General features: G+C 39.3%; 1 protein-coding gene across 3 annotated transcripts in view; it reads left to right on the top strand.

Moving 5' to 3' along the window:
• Positions 1-18,496, top strand: part of asic2 (acid-sensing (proton-gated) ion channel 2) — an 865,381-nt gene that overhangs the window by 833,152 nt on the left and 13,733 nt on the right. For all 3 annotated transcript variants that reach the window (XM_061981307.1, XM_061981305.1, XM_061981304.1), the window contains 2 exons: positions 10,464-10,614; positions 10,816-10,872. In XM_061981307.1, the coding sequence (XP_061837291.1) occupies positions 10,464-10,614; positions 10,816-10,872 (208 nt within the window). The remainder of the gene's footprint in view (positions 1-10,463; positions 10,615-10,815; positions 10,873-18,496) is intronic.

Genomic DNA, 18,496 nt, shown 5'->3' with positions numbered 1-18,496 from the left:
GGAGGTAATGGGTCCCATTTGTATAGCCTTTGGTATGACTCGGGGCGTTTTATGAGTCAATTTCTTTGTTGGCATTGAAAATGGCAACATTGCCCAGAGGTAGTTTGGCTGAGCCTGCTCTCAGTGCTGCTGGAGTGACCGCTGTAGTGCGAAGTGTGATTCGGCAACGGGGCGTGATGACACGCGCGGTACTGTGATTTTTGGTGAATCGGTGCCCGGCGGAATTCGGTCGGTGCCAAAACATATACCGGATTCCGTCAGTACTAAATGGTAGCTGTGGGGGGAGGTGTGGCCAGCGCGCCTGCAGGAGCAAAGGTCACCGCCTCTGTCTATGGTGCTGAGGACGAGCACCATCGGATAGGGGCGGGGCATGTGCTGACGGCGAGACACAGCTGGCAGGTGATTAGATTTCACAGGTGGTACGTGTTAATCTAATCATCTGTTGTCTTTAACAGGAAGAGGAGGAGAGGCATGACACAGAGGAGGACTGAAAAGTCGAGTGTCATGTGAATATATTGTGGAAAAATGAAACCTTTGTCAAAGCAGAACAAAGTGTGTGATCCACCAAACCTGCAAGGAGGAAACTTCCACAGTAGCGTTTCAGGGAAAGTCAATCCATATTTGGATACCTTTGTTGAACGTGACCTCACGTCCGGTTGCAGACTTGGCACTAGCTCCAGCACTTGGCGGGGCAAACATGGCCACATGGAAATGAACGTATGGAAAAACTCTATCTTTTCACCGAGGTCAAGTTATGTTTTGTTAAAATAATTTGCGGAGTGACGTGTAAAGCCGCCTTCACGCCGCTCTCCGCTTCGGCGAGGGCATGAAATATTGATGAAGACGACGGTTTGTGGAGCGAAAGCTTTGGCTGCGGTTTATAAAAGACTTTAATCAGGTCAAGTCAGATTACACAGAAGGAACGAGGTGGAGGATGAGACACAATTGTGTCTCATTATGCTCAAGCAGAAGATGAGCTCCTTCACCAAGGTGATGGGAAAGGTTAAGGATTGTCAAAGAGCGAGGGCGCGGCTCGCAAACGCTCGCGCTAACGATATCTACGTATGTCACTTCCACTCCCCACTTTCAGCTCGCCACATAAATGTGCAAATATTCTACACTCACGTGGCCGCGGGAGTGTTGGAACCGCTTGCCCTCGTCTGGCCAGATTTTAGTATGAATCCCAATCCTTCTTCTAACAAGAGATGTCCGATAATGGCTTTATTGGCGATATCCCGATATTGTCCAACTCTTAATTACAGATTCCGATATCAACCGATACCGATATATACAGTCGTGGAATTAACACATTATTATGCCTAATTTTGTTGTGATGCCCCGCTGGATGCATTAAACAATGTAACAAGGTTTTCCAAAATAAATCAACTCAAGTTATGGGAAAAAAAATGTCAACATGGCACTGCCATATTTATTATTGAAGTCACAAAGTGCATTATTTTTTTTAACATGCCTCAAAACAGCAGCTTGGAATTTGGGACATGCTCTCCCTGAGAGAGGTGGGCGGGGTAGGGGGTAGCAGGGGGTGTAAATTGTAGCGTACCGGAAGAGTTACTGCTGCAAGGGGTTCTGGGTATTTGTTCTGTTGTGTTTATGTTGTGTTACGGTGCGGATGTTCTCCCGAAATGTGTTTGTCATTCTTGTTTGGTGTGGGTTCACAGTGTGGCGCATATTTGTAACAGTGTTAAAGTTGTTTATACGGCCACACTCAGTGTGACCTGTATGGCTGTTGACCAAGTATGCTTGCATTCACTTGTGTGTGTGAGAAAAGCTGTAGATATTATGTGATTGGGCCGGCACGCAAAGTCGGTGCCTTTAAGGCATGCCCCCAATATTGTTGTCTGGGTGGAAATCAGGAGAAATTCGGGAGAATGGTTGCCCCGGGAGATTCGGGAGTCTCCCGGGAAAATCGGGAGTGTTGGCAAGTATGACTGGGAGACGCAACTGCTCTGTACTTTTCCCTACGTCCGTGTATCACTCCGTACAGCGGCGTTTTAAAAAGTCGTAAATTTTACTTTTTGAAACCGATACCGATAATTTCCAATATTACATTTTTTAAAGCATTTTACGGCCGATAATCGGACATCTCTATTCCAAACCCTTACCCTCTTCATTCACCCCAATCCCTAAGCCAGGGGTCGGCAACCCAAAACGTTGAAAGAGACATTTTGGAGCAAAAATACAAAAAACTAATCTGTCTGGAGCTGCAAAATAATTAAAAGTCTTATATAAGTCTTATAGACACTTACGTCATGTGTTGCCTTCATTATAAGACTTACATAAGACTTTTAAAGTCATTTTGATAGTAGGCTATTATAGCTATTATCAAATCAAATCAAATCAACTTTATTTTAGACACTTACGTCATGTGTTGCCTTCATTATAACACTTATATAAGACTTTTAAAGTCATTTTGATAGTAGGCTATTATAGCTATTATAGACACTTACGTCATGTGTTGCCTTCATTAAAAGACTTATATAAGACTTTTAAATTCATTTTGATAGTAGGGTATTATAGCTATTATAGACACTTACGTCATGTGTTGCCTTCATTATAACACTTATACAAGACTTTTAAAGTAATTTTGATAGTAGGCTATTATAGCTAATATAGACACGTACGTCATGTGTTGCCTTCATTATAACACTTATGTAAAACTTTTGAAGTCATTTTGATAGTAGACTATTATAGCTATTATAGACACTTACGTCATGTGTTGCTTTCATTATAAGACTTACATAAGACTTTTAAAGTCCTTTTGATAGTAGGCTATTATAGCTAATATAGACACTTACGTCATGTGTTGCCTTCATTATAAGACTTACATAAGACTTTTAAAGTCATTTTGATAGTAGGCTATTATTGCTAATATAGACACTTACGTCATGTGTTGCCTTCATTATAAGACTTACATAAGAGTTTTAAAGTAATTTTGATAGTAGGCTATTATAACTAATATAGACACTTACGTCATGTGTTGCCTTCATTATAGCACTTATATAAGACTTTTAAAGTAATTTTGATAGTAGGCTATTATAGCTAATATAGACACGTACGTCATGTGTTCCTTCATCATTACACTTATGTAAGACTTTTGAAGTCATTTTGATAGTAGGCTATTATAGCTAATATAGACACTTACGTCATGTGTTGCCTTCATTATAAGACTTACATAAGACTTTTAAAGTCATTTTGATAGTAGGCTATTATAGCTAATATAGACACTTACGTCATGTGTTGCCTTCATTATAAGACTTACATAAGACTTTTAAAGTCATTTTGATAGTAGGCTATTATAGCTAATATAGACACTTTCGTCATGTGTTGCCTTCATTATAACACTTATGTAAGACTTTTGAAGTCATTTTGATAGTAGGCTATTATAGCTAATATAGACACTTACGTCATGTGTTGCCTTCATTATACTAACCACAATGTTGAAAGAGCCATATTGGAGCAAAAATACAAAAGACAAATCTGTCTGGAGCCGCAAAAAATGAAAAGCCGTATATAAGTGTTATAATGAAGACAACACATGATGTAAGTGTCTATATTAGCTATAATTAGCCTACTATTAAAATGACTGTGTGTCACAGGCTGAAGCAAATCTTCGTTGACAGAAATGTTGAAATGTAATGTTTATTCTACACATTTTTACAACATTAAAACACATTAGTAAATCAGAGGCTACTCAGAAGGTGAGATAACTCCTGGAAATGACCAAAGGTTTAGATGTGTGTGTCCAAGTTAAAGGAAACGGCAGGCTGTCTTCTTTTAATAGATTTTTTACAATCTTTGTGATGTTTGCTGTGGTCTGGAACAACATGGCACATACATAACTGAAATGCAGCCAATATTACATATACTGTAGATAATGTGTTATTAGACATGCAAAACTGAATTATATACAAAGAGGACAATAGTAAAGGATATCAAATGAGTTCAAATATATCTACAAATGAGGCATAATGATGCAATATGTACATTCAGCTAGCCTAAATAGCATGTTAACATTGATTAGCTTGCAGTCATGCACTGACCAAATATGCCTGATTTGCACTCCCAACAAGTCCATAACATCCACAAAGCGCACCTTTGTGCGTTCACGCACAGTATAAAACTTTTGGTGGACAAAATGAGACAAATAACGAGTGGAAGATTTCACATGTAAACAAACTGTTGCGTCACGGTCCACACTACGCTGAGTTTAGTTTAGTTTAGAGATTAGTGGGACAAAACGATGTTCACCGAATACTCTCATCAGTGAAGCATACACACAAACATATTAAACAGTGGGCTTTCTAGTAATTGGGAAGGTTTGTGTCATGTTTTTTCCTAAAACATAAAACATACTAAAACAAAAAAAATATTTGTTCCCCCTTTTTCCATTTTCAATGCTTTTTTTAAAAGGTTGCTGACCCCCGGACTAACCTTACAGGAGAATTGGGTCACCACTTGATGTAAACGTGCAAAACCGAGGGTTAAGACGAGGGATAAGAATCGGGATTCAGCCTCAACAGTCTAAACTAACACAACCTCCCCCCCAAAAAAACCATGTGTCTTGGCCCACTTTCATCTGGCTCTGTACTGTCTGGTCTGGTCCAAAACATGTTGTTCTTGGCGCCGCGAGCCGCCTTGTGCATTTCCATAACAGCGCAGAAAGAAACAGTGGCAGACCCTCATCCTTGACAACACGGCACTATGTTGGACTTTTTCCATTGCTCCACAAGGGCAGCCATTCAACACTGCAGTTTGGATCGTTCTTACGTGGAACGCCCACACAATCCCTTCCAGAAGCTTGTTTGGCTTTTTGTCAATCTCAAATGTTTCCCATCAAAAACCGAGTAGAAAGAGATCAAATGTGACTTTACAGCCGTTATGCGGTGAGGTGTCCGAGGCAGGGAGCAATTTCGGTACCGGTTTTTGATTGATTGAAACTTTTATTAGTAGATTGCACAGTACAGTACATATTCCGTACAATTGACCACTAAATGGTAACACCCCAATACGTTTTTCATCTTGTTTAAGTCGGGGTCCACATAAATCAATTCACGGTGACTTTATTCATGCTTGAACGATACATAAGCCTCCAGCTAGGTGGCAGCAGCGAGCAAGCTAATGAACAGGCTGCCTTTTCAATCCAGTAGAAGAAGAACAGAGCTGATGTAAATAGCTTTTGATTTGCTGTCAATATGGTAGGAAATGAAGAAATAGTTCAATGCTTAAAGGGGAACATTATCACAATTTCAGAATGGTTAAAACCATTAAAAATCAGTTCCCAGTGGCTTATTTTATTTTTCGAAGTTTTTGTCAAAATTTTACCCATCACGCAATATCCCTAAAAAAAGCTTCAAAGTGCCTGATTTTAACCACCCGTCCATTTTCCTGTGACGTCACATAGTGAAGCCAACACAAACAAACATGGCGGAAAGAACAGCAAGCTATAGCGACATTAGCTCGGATTCAGACTCGGATTTCAGCGGCTTAAGCGATTCAACAGATTACGCATGTATTGAAACGGATGGTTGTAGTGTGGAGGCAGGTAGCCAAAACCAAATTGAAGAAGAAACTGAAGCTATTGAGCCATATCGGTTTGAACCGTATGCAAACGAAAACGACACGACAGCCAGCGACACGGGAGAAAGCGAGGACGAATTCGGCGATCACCTTCTAACCAACGATTGGTATGTGTTTGTTTGGCATTAAAGGAAACTAACAACTATGAACTAGGTTTACAGCATATGAAATACATTTGGCAACAACATGCACTTTGAGAGTGCAGACAGCCCAATTTTCATCAATTAATATATTCTGTAGACATACCCTCATGTCAGCAGGCCAGGGAAGCTATGGTCGATATTCTTCTCTTGATCATCTTCGGTGGCATAAGGGACGGTGTGAGCCAAGACATCCAGGGGGTTTAGCTCGCTCGTCTGCGGGAACAAACTGCCGCCATTGCTTGCCGTGCTACCGAGGGCCTTTGTCCCTAAATTGCTCACACACTCCGGCAGATTCAATGGGGGTCTGGCGGCAGATTTCTTTGACTTTATCGTTGGAAATGCATCTGCTTTGAGTGTCGCAGGATATCCACACATTCTTTTCGTGGGTAAAGTGTGCGGAACAAACGTCCAATTTCTTGCCACTTTGGCATCTTTGGGCCACTGGTGCAACTTGAATCCGTCCCTGTTGGTGTTGTTACACCCTCCGACAACACACCGACGAGGCATGATGTCTCCAAGGAACGGAAAACAGTCGAAAAAACGGAAAATAACAGAGCTGATTTGACTCGGTGTTTGAGAAAATGGCGGATTGCTTCCCAATGTGACGTCACGTTGTGACGTCATCGCTCCGAGAGCGTATATTAGAAAGGCGTTTAATTTGCCAAAATTCACCCATTTAGAGTTCGGAAATGGGTTAAAAAAATATATGGTCTTTTTTCTGCAACATCAAGGTATATATTGACGCTTACATAGGTCAGGTGATAATGTTCCCCTTTAATACACTGGCAACGTTCTGAATATTATTGTGATAAGTATGGCAGTATTTGAATGTCCATCGTTGTTTTGGATTTGTTCGATTTTGCCCGCAGTCGATGATCAGTCGACTCTGTGGCTGCGTTGTTATTTTTTTAAGAGCACAGCTCATAGGGATGTGACAAACAAAGTTTGTGAATAATATATGTAATGCTATACACTGGTTTTATCCGGCCCGCGAGATGAGTTCGCTAAGTATAAAAATGAGCCGGGATTTTTGATTGAAAGAAACCGCTGTTCTAAATGTGTCCACTAGATGTCGCAATAGCAATTATTTGTATCTTTGTGGATGATGCTACATACGTACAAAAAAAAATAAACCACATGATGTTAGTGCACCGGTCGAGGAAAATGAGCAAACTACATAAATAACATCCTGTAATTTGATTTTGATATTATTTTTTCATTTTGATAGATTGAAAATTAACAGCAATGAGTTGACTGATGAACATTTTCGCATAATTTATTCAGAAAGTATAAATAACAACAAACAAAGGTAGGATACTATTAACCGCAACATGTAAGTGTAAAAACAACCCCAACAACATTATGATGTGTACGTCACGCCGTGACTTATTTTAATTTTTTTTTTTTTAGTTTTCCTGTGTGTAATGTTTTACTTCTTGTCATGCGCTCCTATTTTGGTGGCTTTTTGTCTTTTTTTTGGTATTTTCCTGTAGCAGTTGCATGTCTTCCTTTGAGCGATATTTCCCGCATCTACTTTGTTTTAGCAATCAAGGATATTTCAGTTGTTTTTATCCTTCTTTGTGGGGACATTGTCGATTGTCATGTCATGTTCGGATGTACTTTGTGGACGCCGTCTTTGCTCCACAGTAAGTCTTTGCTGTCGTCCAGCATTCTGTTTTTGTTGACTTTGTAGCCAGTTCAGTCTTTGTTTCGTTCCCTAAGCCTTCCCTAAGCTTCAATGCCTTTTCTTAGGGGCACTCAACGTTTGTTTATTTTTGGTTTAAGCATAGATACCCTTTTACCTGCACACTGCCTCCCGCTGTTTCCCACATCTACAAAGCAATTAGCTACCGGCTGCCACCTACTGATATGGAAGAGTATTACACGGTTACTCTGCCGAACTCTAGACAGCACCGACACTCAACAACAACACATCATTTGCCGACTATAATTACTTGTTTGCAAAAAATATTTTTAACTAGAGATGTCCGATAATATCGGACTGCTGATATTATCGGTTGATAAATGCTTTAAAATGTAATATCGGAAATTATCGGTATCTGTTTCAAAAAGTACATTTTATGACTTTTTAAAACGCCGCTGTACGGAGTGGTACACGGACGTAGGGAGAAGTACAGAGCAATTGCGTCTCCCAGTCATACTTGCCAACACTCCCGATTTTCCCGGGAGACTCCCGAATTTCAGTGCCCCTCCCGACAATCTCCCTGGATAACTATTCTCACAAATCTTTCCCAATTTCCACCCAGACAACAATATTGGGGGAGTACCTTAAAGGCACCGCCTTTGCGTGCCGGCCCAATCACATAATACCTACGGCTTTTCACACACACAAGTGTATGCTATGCATACTTGGTCACCAGCCATACAGGTCACACTGAGGGTGGCCGTATAAACAACTTTAACACTGTTACAAATATGCAGCCACACTGTGAACCCACACCAAACAAGAATGACAAACACATTTCGGGAGAACATCCGCACCGTAACACAACATAAACACAACAGAACAAATACCCAGAACCCCTTGCAGCACTATTTCTTCCGGGATGCTACAATATACTGTACACCCCAGTGACGTGCGGTGAGGTTGATGGTTGGTGAGGCACTGACTTCATCACAGTCAGATTTACAAACATATGAACCCTAAAGAGTATCTTATTCACCATTTGATTGGCAGCAGTTAACGGGTTATGTTTAAAAGCTCATACCAGCATTCTTCCCTGCTTGGCACTCAGCATCAAGGGTTGGAATTGGGGGTTAAATCACCAAAAATGAATCCCGGGCGCGGCGCCGCTGCTGCCCACTGCTCCCCTCACCTCCCAGGGGGTGAACAAGGGCATGGGTCAAATGCAGAGGACAAATTTCACCACACCTAGTGTGTGTGTGACAATCATTGGTACTTTAACTTAACTTTAACTTTACACATACAAACTGTAGCACACAAAAAAGCACATTTAATAAAAAAATGTTATTATGGTCTTACCTTTACTTATAAATGCGCCGCTGTTGTGCTGGATTAATGAACCCCCTGATGGGAGTGTTATATCAACTAAAGCCCTCACTTCAACTTTCCACGAGCAAGATTGAATCTATTTAAAAAAGTGTAACCGAGGGTTTATAAATGTGGCCTATACTGTATGAAACTACAAAATAACAAACACGGAGGCTCCAGTTTACACGAGGACCACTTTATTTACCTTCTTTCAAAAACCTCCGCTCCACTGTGTCATCACTTCCGCTCTTAGCGCCTTCAAAAAAAGAGCTCAAGGCATATACTGTATAACAGCGCATAACAGGAACTTAACATCACAAATAGGAAAGCCCATAAAAATAGGTTACAAAAGTTATTTAATAAGAAGCCAAAAAGTGTAAAAACAATAATGTTCGTGTTGGAGGAGTTGTGAATTAGGTACACCTGCACTCTGCAGGTGTACCTAATGTTGTGGCCCTGCAGTCATTCACAACTCCTCCAACACGAACATTATTGTTTTTGCACTTTTTGGCTTCTTATGAAATAACTTTTTTAAATAGATTCAATCGTACACGTGGAAAGTCAGTGCGTCTTTTGCAGCCGTTTTATGATTGCTCAGCACAAGAAATACGTTACACACATACAGTTGTTGACAAAATACATTGTACATTATATACCTCAGCTAACTAAACTATGGAAATGTATAATATAGTTCATATAGCAATACGGTCTCACTGCACAGCAGGCCAGCAGTTAGCCGAGTCCGTTCATGTTGAGGCACTGAGTGACGTGCCTCGACTGGCTGCTGTTCACCGCACCGTCTCTTCTCAGTATTTGAACGGCAAATGTGAAAATTCAGCGATTTTGAATAAAAATAATCTAAAACTGGTGAAGTTAAATGGAAAATAACTTTATAGTATAATCACTGGATACATTTAACAATTTAATATATATTTTTTTCTTTTTACATTTTTTTTCTTTCCATGATGGCAGGTGAGGCCCCACCTCACCTGCCTCTAGTGACTGCACGTCACTGATACACCCCCACCCCCAGCCCCGCCCACCTCAACCTCCTCATGCTCTCTCAGGGAGAGCATGTCCCAAATTTCAAGCTGCTGTTTTGAGGCATGTTAAAAAAAAATAATACACTTTGTGACTTCAATAATAAATATGGCAGTGCCATGTTGGCATTTTTTTTCATAACTTTAGTTGATTTATTTCGGAAAACCTTGTTACATTTTTTAATGCATCCAGCGGGGCATCACAACAAAATTAGGCATAATAATGTGTTAATACCACGACGGTGTATATCGGTATCGGTTGATATCGGAATCGGTAATTAAGAGTTGGACAATATCGGAAATCGGCAAAAAAAAGCCATTATCGGACATCTTTATTTTTAACCCAAATAGGTGAAATTACATCATCTTCCACGGCACACCAGACTGCATATCACGCGGCACAGTGGTTGAAAAACACTACTTTTTAGTATTTAGATTCAGGCCAGGTGTGAAAACATTTCTCTCCCCTACTGAGGGGCATGACAGAAAATAAATCACATGCAGTTATTATTGTTCAACTTCAAGCTTGTATGTCCATTTCAATCAATTTGCAGCTCTGTTAGATAAGTGTATGAAAACATACAAATAAAAACATGTTACCAAGACGTAACCGAGCTGCCAAAACGACGTGAACACCATCAAACATGTTTTTTCTCCTCCCGCCTGCAGCTGACCTTCCTGCCTCCCCCGTGGGGAGAGTGCGAGTCCAAGGCGCTGGAGTCGGGCTTCTTCCAGGTGTACAGCGTGACCGCCTGCAGGATCGACTGCGAGACTCGCTACATCGTGGAGAACTGTAACTGCAGGATGGTGCACATGCCCGGTAGGACGCTTTTGTACTTTCTGCCGCTGCTAGAAAAAAAAAAAGGTTCCTGAATGTTCCGATGCATCCATTTGCTGATGTAACAAGCCAGGTGACCGTAGAGGAAGACATCATTACTTTAGTATCGTTAAAATCTTGTTGTCAAGAACGACCTCTACTTTCCACGACATTTATATAACACCTTCTCTTTAATCCTGCCAGGGGACGCCTTGTACTGCACCCCCGAGCAGTACAAAGACTGCGCCGAACCCGCCCTCGGTGAGTACAAAAAAAACACACCATTAGCTGATTAGCATTTGACAAAGTGTTTGAGCTACAAGATGGATAGTTTTAGCTTTCTTCCCTGCTTTACCTCACCTTATTTCACTAAATTTGCTCTGAGTAGTGTTTCTCACTCACACTCGCAACTTCTTTTGGCCCCATGGAGAATTATTGTGCAGTCGTACGCAATAAAAAAAAAAAAGAGTAGAGACTCGCCAATGCGTGGGATTCTTGCAACTGGATTGCCTGAAATGATACTCGGGCAATGTTTGGTCATACAATACCAAAGATGGTGGACAAAAACTGGTGCAAAATTTTGGCGAAAATCATCCCAAAAATGTATGAAAATTGACGTACAGTATAGCTTCGTTTATAGCGGTTAATGGGTTTTGGGCCCTGCTTTACCTTATTCACTTAATTTCACAAAATTTGCTCTGAGTAGTGTTTCTCACTCACACTCGCAACTTCTTTTGGCCCCATGGAGAATTATTGTGCAGTCGTACGCAATAAAAAAAAAAAAAGAGTAGAGACTCGCCAATGTGTGGGATTCTTGCAACTGGATTGCCTGAAATGATACTCGGGTAATGTTTGGTCATACAATACCAACGATGGTGGACAAAAACTGGCGCAAAATTTTGGCGAAAATCATCCCAAAAATGTATGAAAATTGACGTACAGTATAGCTTCGTTTATAGCGGTTACTGGGTTTTGGGCCCTGCTTTACCTTATTCACTTAATTTCACAAAATTTGCTCTGAGTAGTGTTTCTCACTCACACTCGCAACTTCTTTTGGCCCCATGGAGAATTTTGTTGCAATTGTACACAATTAAAAAAAAAAGAGTAGAGACTCACCAATGAGTGGGATTCTTGCAACTGGATTGCCTGAATTGATACTTGGGCAATGTTTGGTCATACAATATCAAAGATGGTGGACAAAAACTGGTTCAAAATTTTGGTGAAAATCATCCCAAAAATGTATGAAAATTGACATACAGTATAGCTTTGTTTATAGCAGTTAATGGGTTTTGGGCCCTGCTTTACCTTATTCACTTAATTTAACTAAATTTGCTCTGAGTAGTGTTTCTCACTCACACTCGCAACTTCTTTTGGCCCCATGGAGAATTATTTTGCAATCGTACACAATTAAAAAAAAGAGTAGGGACTCACCAATGCGTGGGATTCTTGCAACTGGATTGCCTGAAATGATACTCGCGCAATGTTTGGTCATACAATACCAACTATGGTGGACAAAAACTGGTGCAAAATGTTTGCGAAAATCATCCCAAAAATGTATGAAAATTGACGTACAGTATAGCTTCGTTTATAGCGGTTAATGGGTTTTGGGCCCTGCTTTACCTTATTCACTTAATTTCACAAAATTTGCTCTGAGTAGTGTTTCTCGCTCACACTCGCAACTTCTTTTGGCCCCATGGAGAAATATTTTGCAGTCGTACGCAATAAAAAAAAAAAAAAGAGAGTAGAGACTCATCAATGCGTGGGATTCTTGCAACTGGATTGCCTGAAATGATACTCGGGCAATGTTTGGTCATACAATACCAAAGATGCTGGACAAAAAAACTGGTGCAAAATCTTGGCGAAAATCATCCCGAAAATGTATGAAAATTGACGTACAGTGTAGCTTCGTTTATAGCGGTTAATGGGTTTTGGGCCCTGCTTTACCTTATTCACTTAATTTCACTAAATTTGCTCTGAGTAGTGTTTCTTGCTCAGACTCGCAACTTCTTTTGGCCCCATGGAGAATTATTTTGCAGTCGTATGTAATTAAAAAAAAAAAGAGTAGAGACTCACCAATGCGTGGGATTCTTGCAACTGGATTGCCTGAAATGATACTCGGGCAATGTTTGGTCATACAATACCAACGATGGTGGACAAAAACTGGTGCAAAGTTTTGGCGAAAATCATCCCAAAAAGGTATGAAAATGTACGTACAGTATAGCTTTGTTTATAGCGGTTAATGGGTTTTGGGCCCTGCTTTACCTTATTCACTTAATTTCACAAAATTTGCTCTGAGTAGTGTTTCTCACTCACAATCGCAACTTCTTTTGGCCCCATGGAGAATTATTTTGCAATCGTACACAATTAAAAAAAAGAGTAGGGACTCACCAATGCGTGGGATTCTTGCAACTGGATTGCCTGAAATGATACTCGCGCAATGTTTGGTCATACAATACCAACTATGGTGGACAAAAACTGGTGCAAAATGTTTGCGAAAATCATCCCAAAAATGTATGAAAATTGACGTACAGTATAGCTTCGTTTATAGCGGTTAATGGGTTTTGGGCCCTGCTTTACCTTATTCACTTAATTTCACAAAATTTGCTCTGAGTAGTGTTTCTCGCTCACACTCGCAACTTCTTTTGGCCCCATGGAGAAATATTTTGCAGTCGTATGCAATAAAAAAAAATAAAAAAAAGAGTACAGACTCACCAATGCGTGGGATTCTTGCAACTGGATTGCCTGAAATGATACTCGGGCAATGTTTGGTCATACAATACCAAAGATGGTGGACAAAAACTGGTGCAAAATTTTGGCGAAAATCATCCCAAAAATGTATGAAAATTGTCGTACAGTATAGCTTCGTTTAAAGCGGTTAATGGGTTTTGGGCCCTGCTTTACCTTATTCACTTAATTTCACTAAATTTGCTCTGAGTAGTGTTTCTCACTCACACTCACAACTTCTTTTGGCCCCATGGAGAATTATTTTGCAGTCGTATGCAATAAAAAAAAAAAGAGTAGAGACTCACCAATGCGTGGGATTCTTGCAACTGGATTACCTGAAATGATACTCGGGCAATGTTTGGTCATACAATACCAACGATGGTGGACAAAAACTGGTGCAAAATTTTGGCGAAAATCATCCCAAAAATGTATGAAAATTGACGTACAGTATAGCTTTGTTTATAGCGGTTAATGGGTTTTGGGCCCTGCTTTACCTTATTCACTTAATTTCACTAAATTTGCTCTGAGTAGTGTTTCTTGCTCAGACTCGCAACTTCTTTTGGCCCCATGGAGAATTATTTTGCAGTCGTATGTAATTTAAAAAAAAAAGAGTAGAGACTCACCAATGTGTGGGATTCTTGCAACTGGATTGCCTGAAATGATACTCGGGCAATGTTTGGTCATACAATACCAACGATGGTGGACAAAAACTGGTGCAAAGTTTTGGCGAAAATCATCCCAAAAACGTATGAAAATGTACGTACAGTATAGCTTTGTTTATAGCGGTTAACGGGTTTTGGGCCCTGCTTTACCTTATTCACTTAATTTAACTAAATTTGCTCTGAGTAGTGTTTCTCACTCACACTCGCAACTTCTTTTGGCCCCATGGAGAATTATTTTACAGTCATACGCAATAAAAAAAAAGAGTAGAGACTCACCAATGCGTGGGATTCTTGCAACTGGATTACCTGAAATGATACTCGGGCAATGTTTGGTCATACAATACCAAAGATGGTGGACAAAAACTGGTGCAAAATTTTGTCGAAAATCATCCCAAAAACGTATGAAAATGTACGTACAGTATAGCTTCGTTTATAGCGGTTAATGGGTTTTGGGCCCTGCTTTACCTTATTCACTTAATTTAATTAAATTGGCTCTGAGTAGTGTTTCTCACTCACACTCGCAACTTCTTTTGGCCCCATGGAGAATTATTTTGCAGTCGTATGCAATTAAAAAAAAAAAGAGTAGAGACTCACCAATGCGTGGGATTCTTGCAACTGGATTGCCTGAAATGATACTCGGGCAATGTTTGGTCATACAATACCAACGATGGTGGACAAAAACTGGTGCAAAATTTTGGCGAAAATCATCCCAAAAATGTATGAAAATTGACGTACAGTATAGCTTTGTTTATAGCGGTTAATGGGTTTTGGGCCCTGCTTTACCTTATTCACTTAATTTCACTAAATTTGCTCTGAGTAGTGTTTCTTGCTCAGACTCGCAACTTCTTTTGGCCCCATGGAGAAATATTTTGCAGTCGTACGCAATAAAAAAAAAAAAAAGAGAGTAGAGACTCATCAATGCGTGGGATTCTTGCAACTGAATTGCCTGAAATGATACTCGGGCAATGTTTGGTCATACAATACCAAAGATGCTGGACAAAAAAACTGGTGCAAAATCTTGGCGAAAATCATCCCGAAAATGTATGAAAATTGACGTACAGTATAGCTTCGTTTAAAGCGGTTAATGGGTTTTGGGCCCTGCTTTACCTTATTCACTTAATTTCACTAAATTTGCTCTGAGTAGTGTTTCTCACTCACACTCACAACTTCTTTTGGCCCCATGGAGAATTATTTTGCAGTCGTATGCAATAAAAAAAAAAAGAGTAGAGACTCACCAATGCGTGGGATTCTTGCAACTGGATTGCCTGAAATGATACTCAGGCAATGTTTGGTCATACAATACCAACGATGGTGGACAAAAACTGGTGCAAAATTTTGGCGAAAATCATCCCAAAAACGTGTGAAAATGTACGTACAGTATAGCTTCGTTTATAGCGGTTAATGGGTTTTGGGCCCTGCTTTACCTTATTCACTTAATTTAATTTAATTGGCTCGGAGTAGTGTTTCTCGCTCACACTCGCAACTTCTTTTGGCCCCATGGAGAATTATTTTGCAGTCGTATGCAATAAAAAAAAAAAAAGAGTAGAGACTCACCAATGCGTGGGATTCTTGCAACTGGATTGCCTGAAATGATACTCGGGCAATGTTTGGTCATACAATACCAAAGATGGTGGACAAAAACTGGTGCAAAATTTTGGCGAAAATCATCCCAAAAATGTATGAAAATTGACGCACAGTATAGCTTCGTTTATAGCGGCTAGTGGGTTTTGGGCCCTGACAGTGCTAAATTAATTTTCAAAAAGTTGGTATTATTCATTAGAAATTTAATATTTTCATAGCTAGAGCATAAAAATAAATGTTTTAACGTTATGAGAGCCCTCTAGATTCATGACATCATCACGCCAAGTGCGTGCTCTTTCAGTCAATTAGTGCGCATATATACAGCCCGGCCCCTGGCCAAAAAATGTTTAATTGTAATTTGGAAGAATTCATCTGAATGTGCATGAACTATTTCTGTTCAAAATAGTTAGAAATGTCACATGTTAAATGTTTAAATATTAACTGTCAGTTTACTGTACTGTGCCAACTGTACTACTATATGAGTACGTTTTTTTCTATTGTTTAATTGAAAATAAGACAGCAAAAGTCCATTTGGCTGTCATCTGTTTTAATTATGAGACACAATTGTGTCAAAGGCATGATTTTTTTTTCATGCTTGAAATAAGAAATTATTACTTTAAAAAAGTAGTTTTATACTTGTGAGTGTTGATGACACAGCTTTGCAACACTTGATATTCTAGTTTCAAGCATGTTTTACTCAATATCGGTCATCAAATCTCAGCAACAAGCTGTAATATCTTACTGAGATCATTTAGGACCAAAACCCTTAAAACAAGTAAAACACTCTAACATAAAATCTGCTCAGTGAGAAGAATTATCTTATCAGACAGAAAATAAGCAAATATCACCCTTATTTGAGATATTTAATCTTACTTAGATTTCAGTTTTTGCAGTGCATCTTTGTCGTTATCGTCCTCCTGTGCAATAAAACCGCTGACGTCGTCTAATTCAGTATCGGACTTGAACAGACTCTGAATAGTTTTGTTTTCACTTTCAGTACTGTTGCAGGATGACATGTTTCCATGCTCTTCTTTAAAAAAACATTTTATTTTTTTTGCAACATGCATATAATTTTTTGGTGTTTCCGTAACCTTTGCGGATTAAAAGCAAGCCTCCTCCCACACGTCCTCGGCCTGCAGACATTAGCTGCCTAGCGAGGTGTCCATGAATTCTAATGCAGCTGCTGAAGGAGCAAAGAAACTTTCCCGGCCGCCAACTTCCCCGCCGTCGTGAGCGATGTGCCTCTAATTGGCCTCATGTTTGCCAGAAGAGAAGCCGCTCAGGATCTCTGCGTGCAAATCAGCTTAAAGTCGGCGTCAATTCGCTCAGGCCAGGCCTCCACTTTTTTCTGCTGAATAATAAACGCGCTGTAACGGGCATCGAGTTGTCGGCGGAGATTAAAGGCGTCGTGTTGATGTGATGACAGCCGGATGTTGTTGTCTGCCAACAAGTTGCTAAAGTTGAGAGGAAACTTTGCTTATTAACGCTGACATTCTCGTGTAACTTCTTTGATTCATTAGTGCTGAGAAGAGACAGCAGTCTTATCCTAATCATAATTCTTTATTAGCTTTGGCTTATTTTCTGAGTGCTTTGTAAGGATTGACAGCTGGCGCACAAACAGTTTCTATCAAGGACGGCATATAACTAGAAAAGCACTTGGAGAGCGCACACCTTTGCCGGGCACCTGTCTCTCAATGGTAGAAAACATGGGAATCCGGATCAGCACCAAAATATAATAATTTGTTCCTTATCCTTTATATCAGTGTTTTTCAACCACTAGTGTGCCGTGAGATACAGTCTGGTGTGGCGTAGGGGATGATCTATTTTCACCTATTTGGGTTAAAAATATTTTTTGTAAATTAGTAATTATAGTGGAGCGGGGTTAAGGGGGGGAGGAGTATATTTATTGCTAGAATTCACTGAAATTCAAGTATTTCTTATACATATATATATATATATATGTCAAGACTTGGACTAGGGCTTGGTTTGTTCTCCCGAGGTGCAAGTGAATTGGACTGGATATGACTTGAAGGTAAATACATGATTTAATAATAACACTCAAAGAAACAAAAGGCGCGCTCAAGACGGATGTACAAACTTGACTAATGAAAACAAAAGACTTGCACGGGGGCAAAAAACTATGAACAACAAAAAACACTAACTGTGGCAATAATAAACAAACTTACTTGGCATGGACATGAAGTGCGCAGACGTGGACAGAGTGTGACAGGGGGCATAAATGCGGGGATGTCGTCAGGACGAACAACAGAAAATGAAAAGCTTAAATAACACAGACATGATTAACGAAAACAGGTGCGTGACTCAAAACGTGAAACAGGTGCGTGACGTGACAGGTGAAAACTAATGGTTGCTATGGTGACAAACAAGAGTGCACAATGAGTCCAAACGTGGAACAGGTGAAACTAATGGGTAATCATGCAAACAAGACAAGGGAGTGAAAAGCCAGAAACAAAACAAAACATGACTTAAAACAAAACATGATTACACAGACATGACAATATATATATATATATATATATATATATATATATATATATATATATATATATATATATGTATATATATATATATATATATATATATATATATATATATATATATATATATATATATAAATATGTATATATATATATATATACACATATATATATATATATATATATATATATATATATATATATATATATTGTCATGTCTGTGTAATCATGTTTTGTTTTAAGTCATGTTTTGTTTATATATATATATATATATATATATATATATATATATATATATATATATATATATATATATATATATTGTCATGTCTGTGTAATCATGTTTTGTTTTAAGTCATGTTTTGTTTATATATATATATATATATATATATATATATACATATATATATATATATATAT

Source organism: Nerophis lumbriciformis, linkage group LG24, assembly GCF_033978685.3.
Source record: "Nerophis lumbriciformis linkage group LG24, RoL_Nlum_v2.1, whole genome shotgun sequence".
Lineage (NCBI taxonomy): Eukaryota > Metazoa > Chordata > Actinopteri > Syngnathiformes > Syngnathidae > Nerophis > Nerophis lumbriciformis.
Note: the sequence above shows the minus strand (reverse complement) of the source record. Positions and strands in the feature narration are given on the sequence as shown.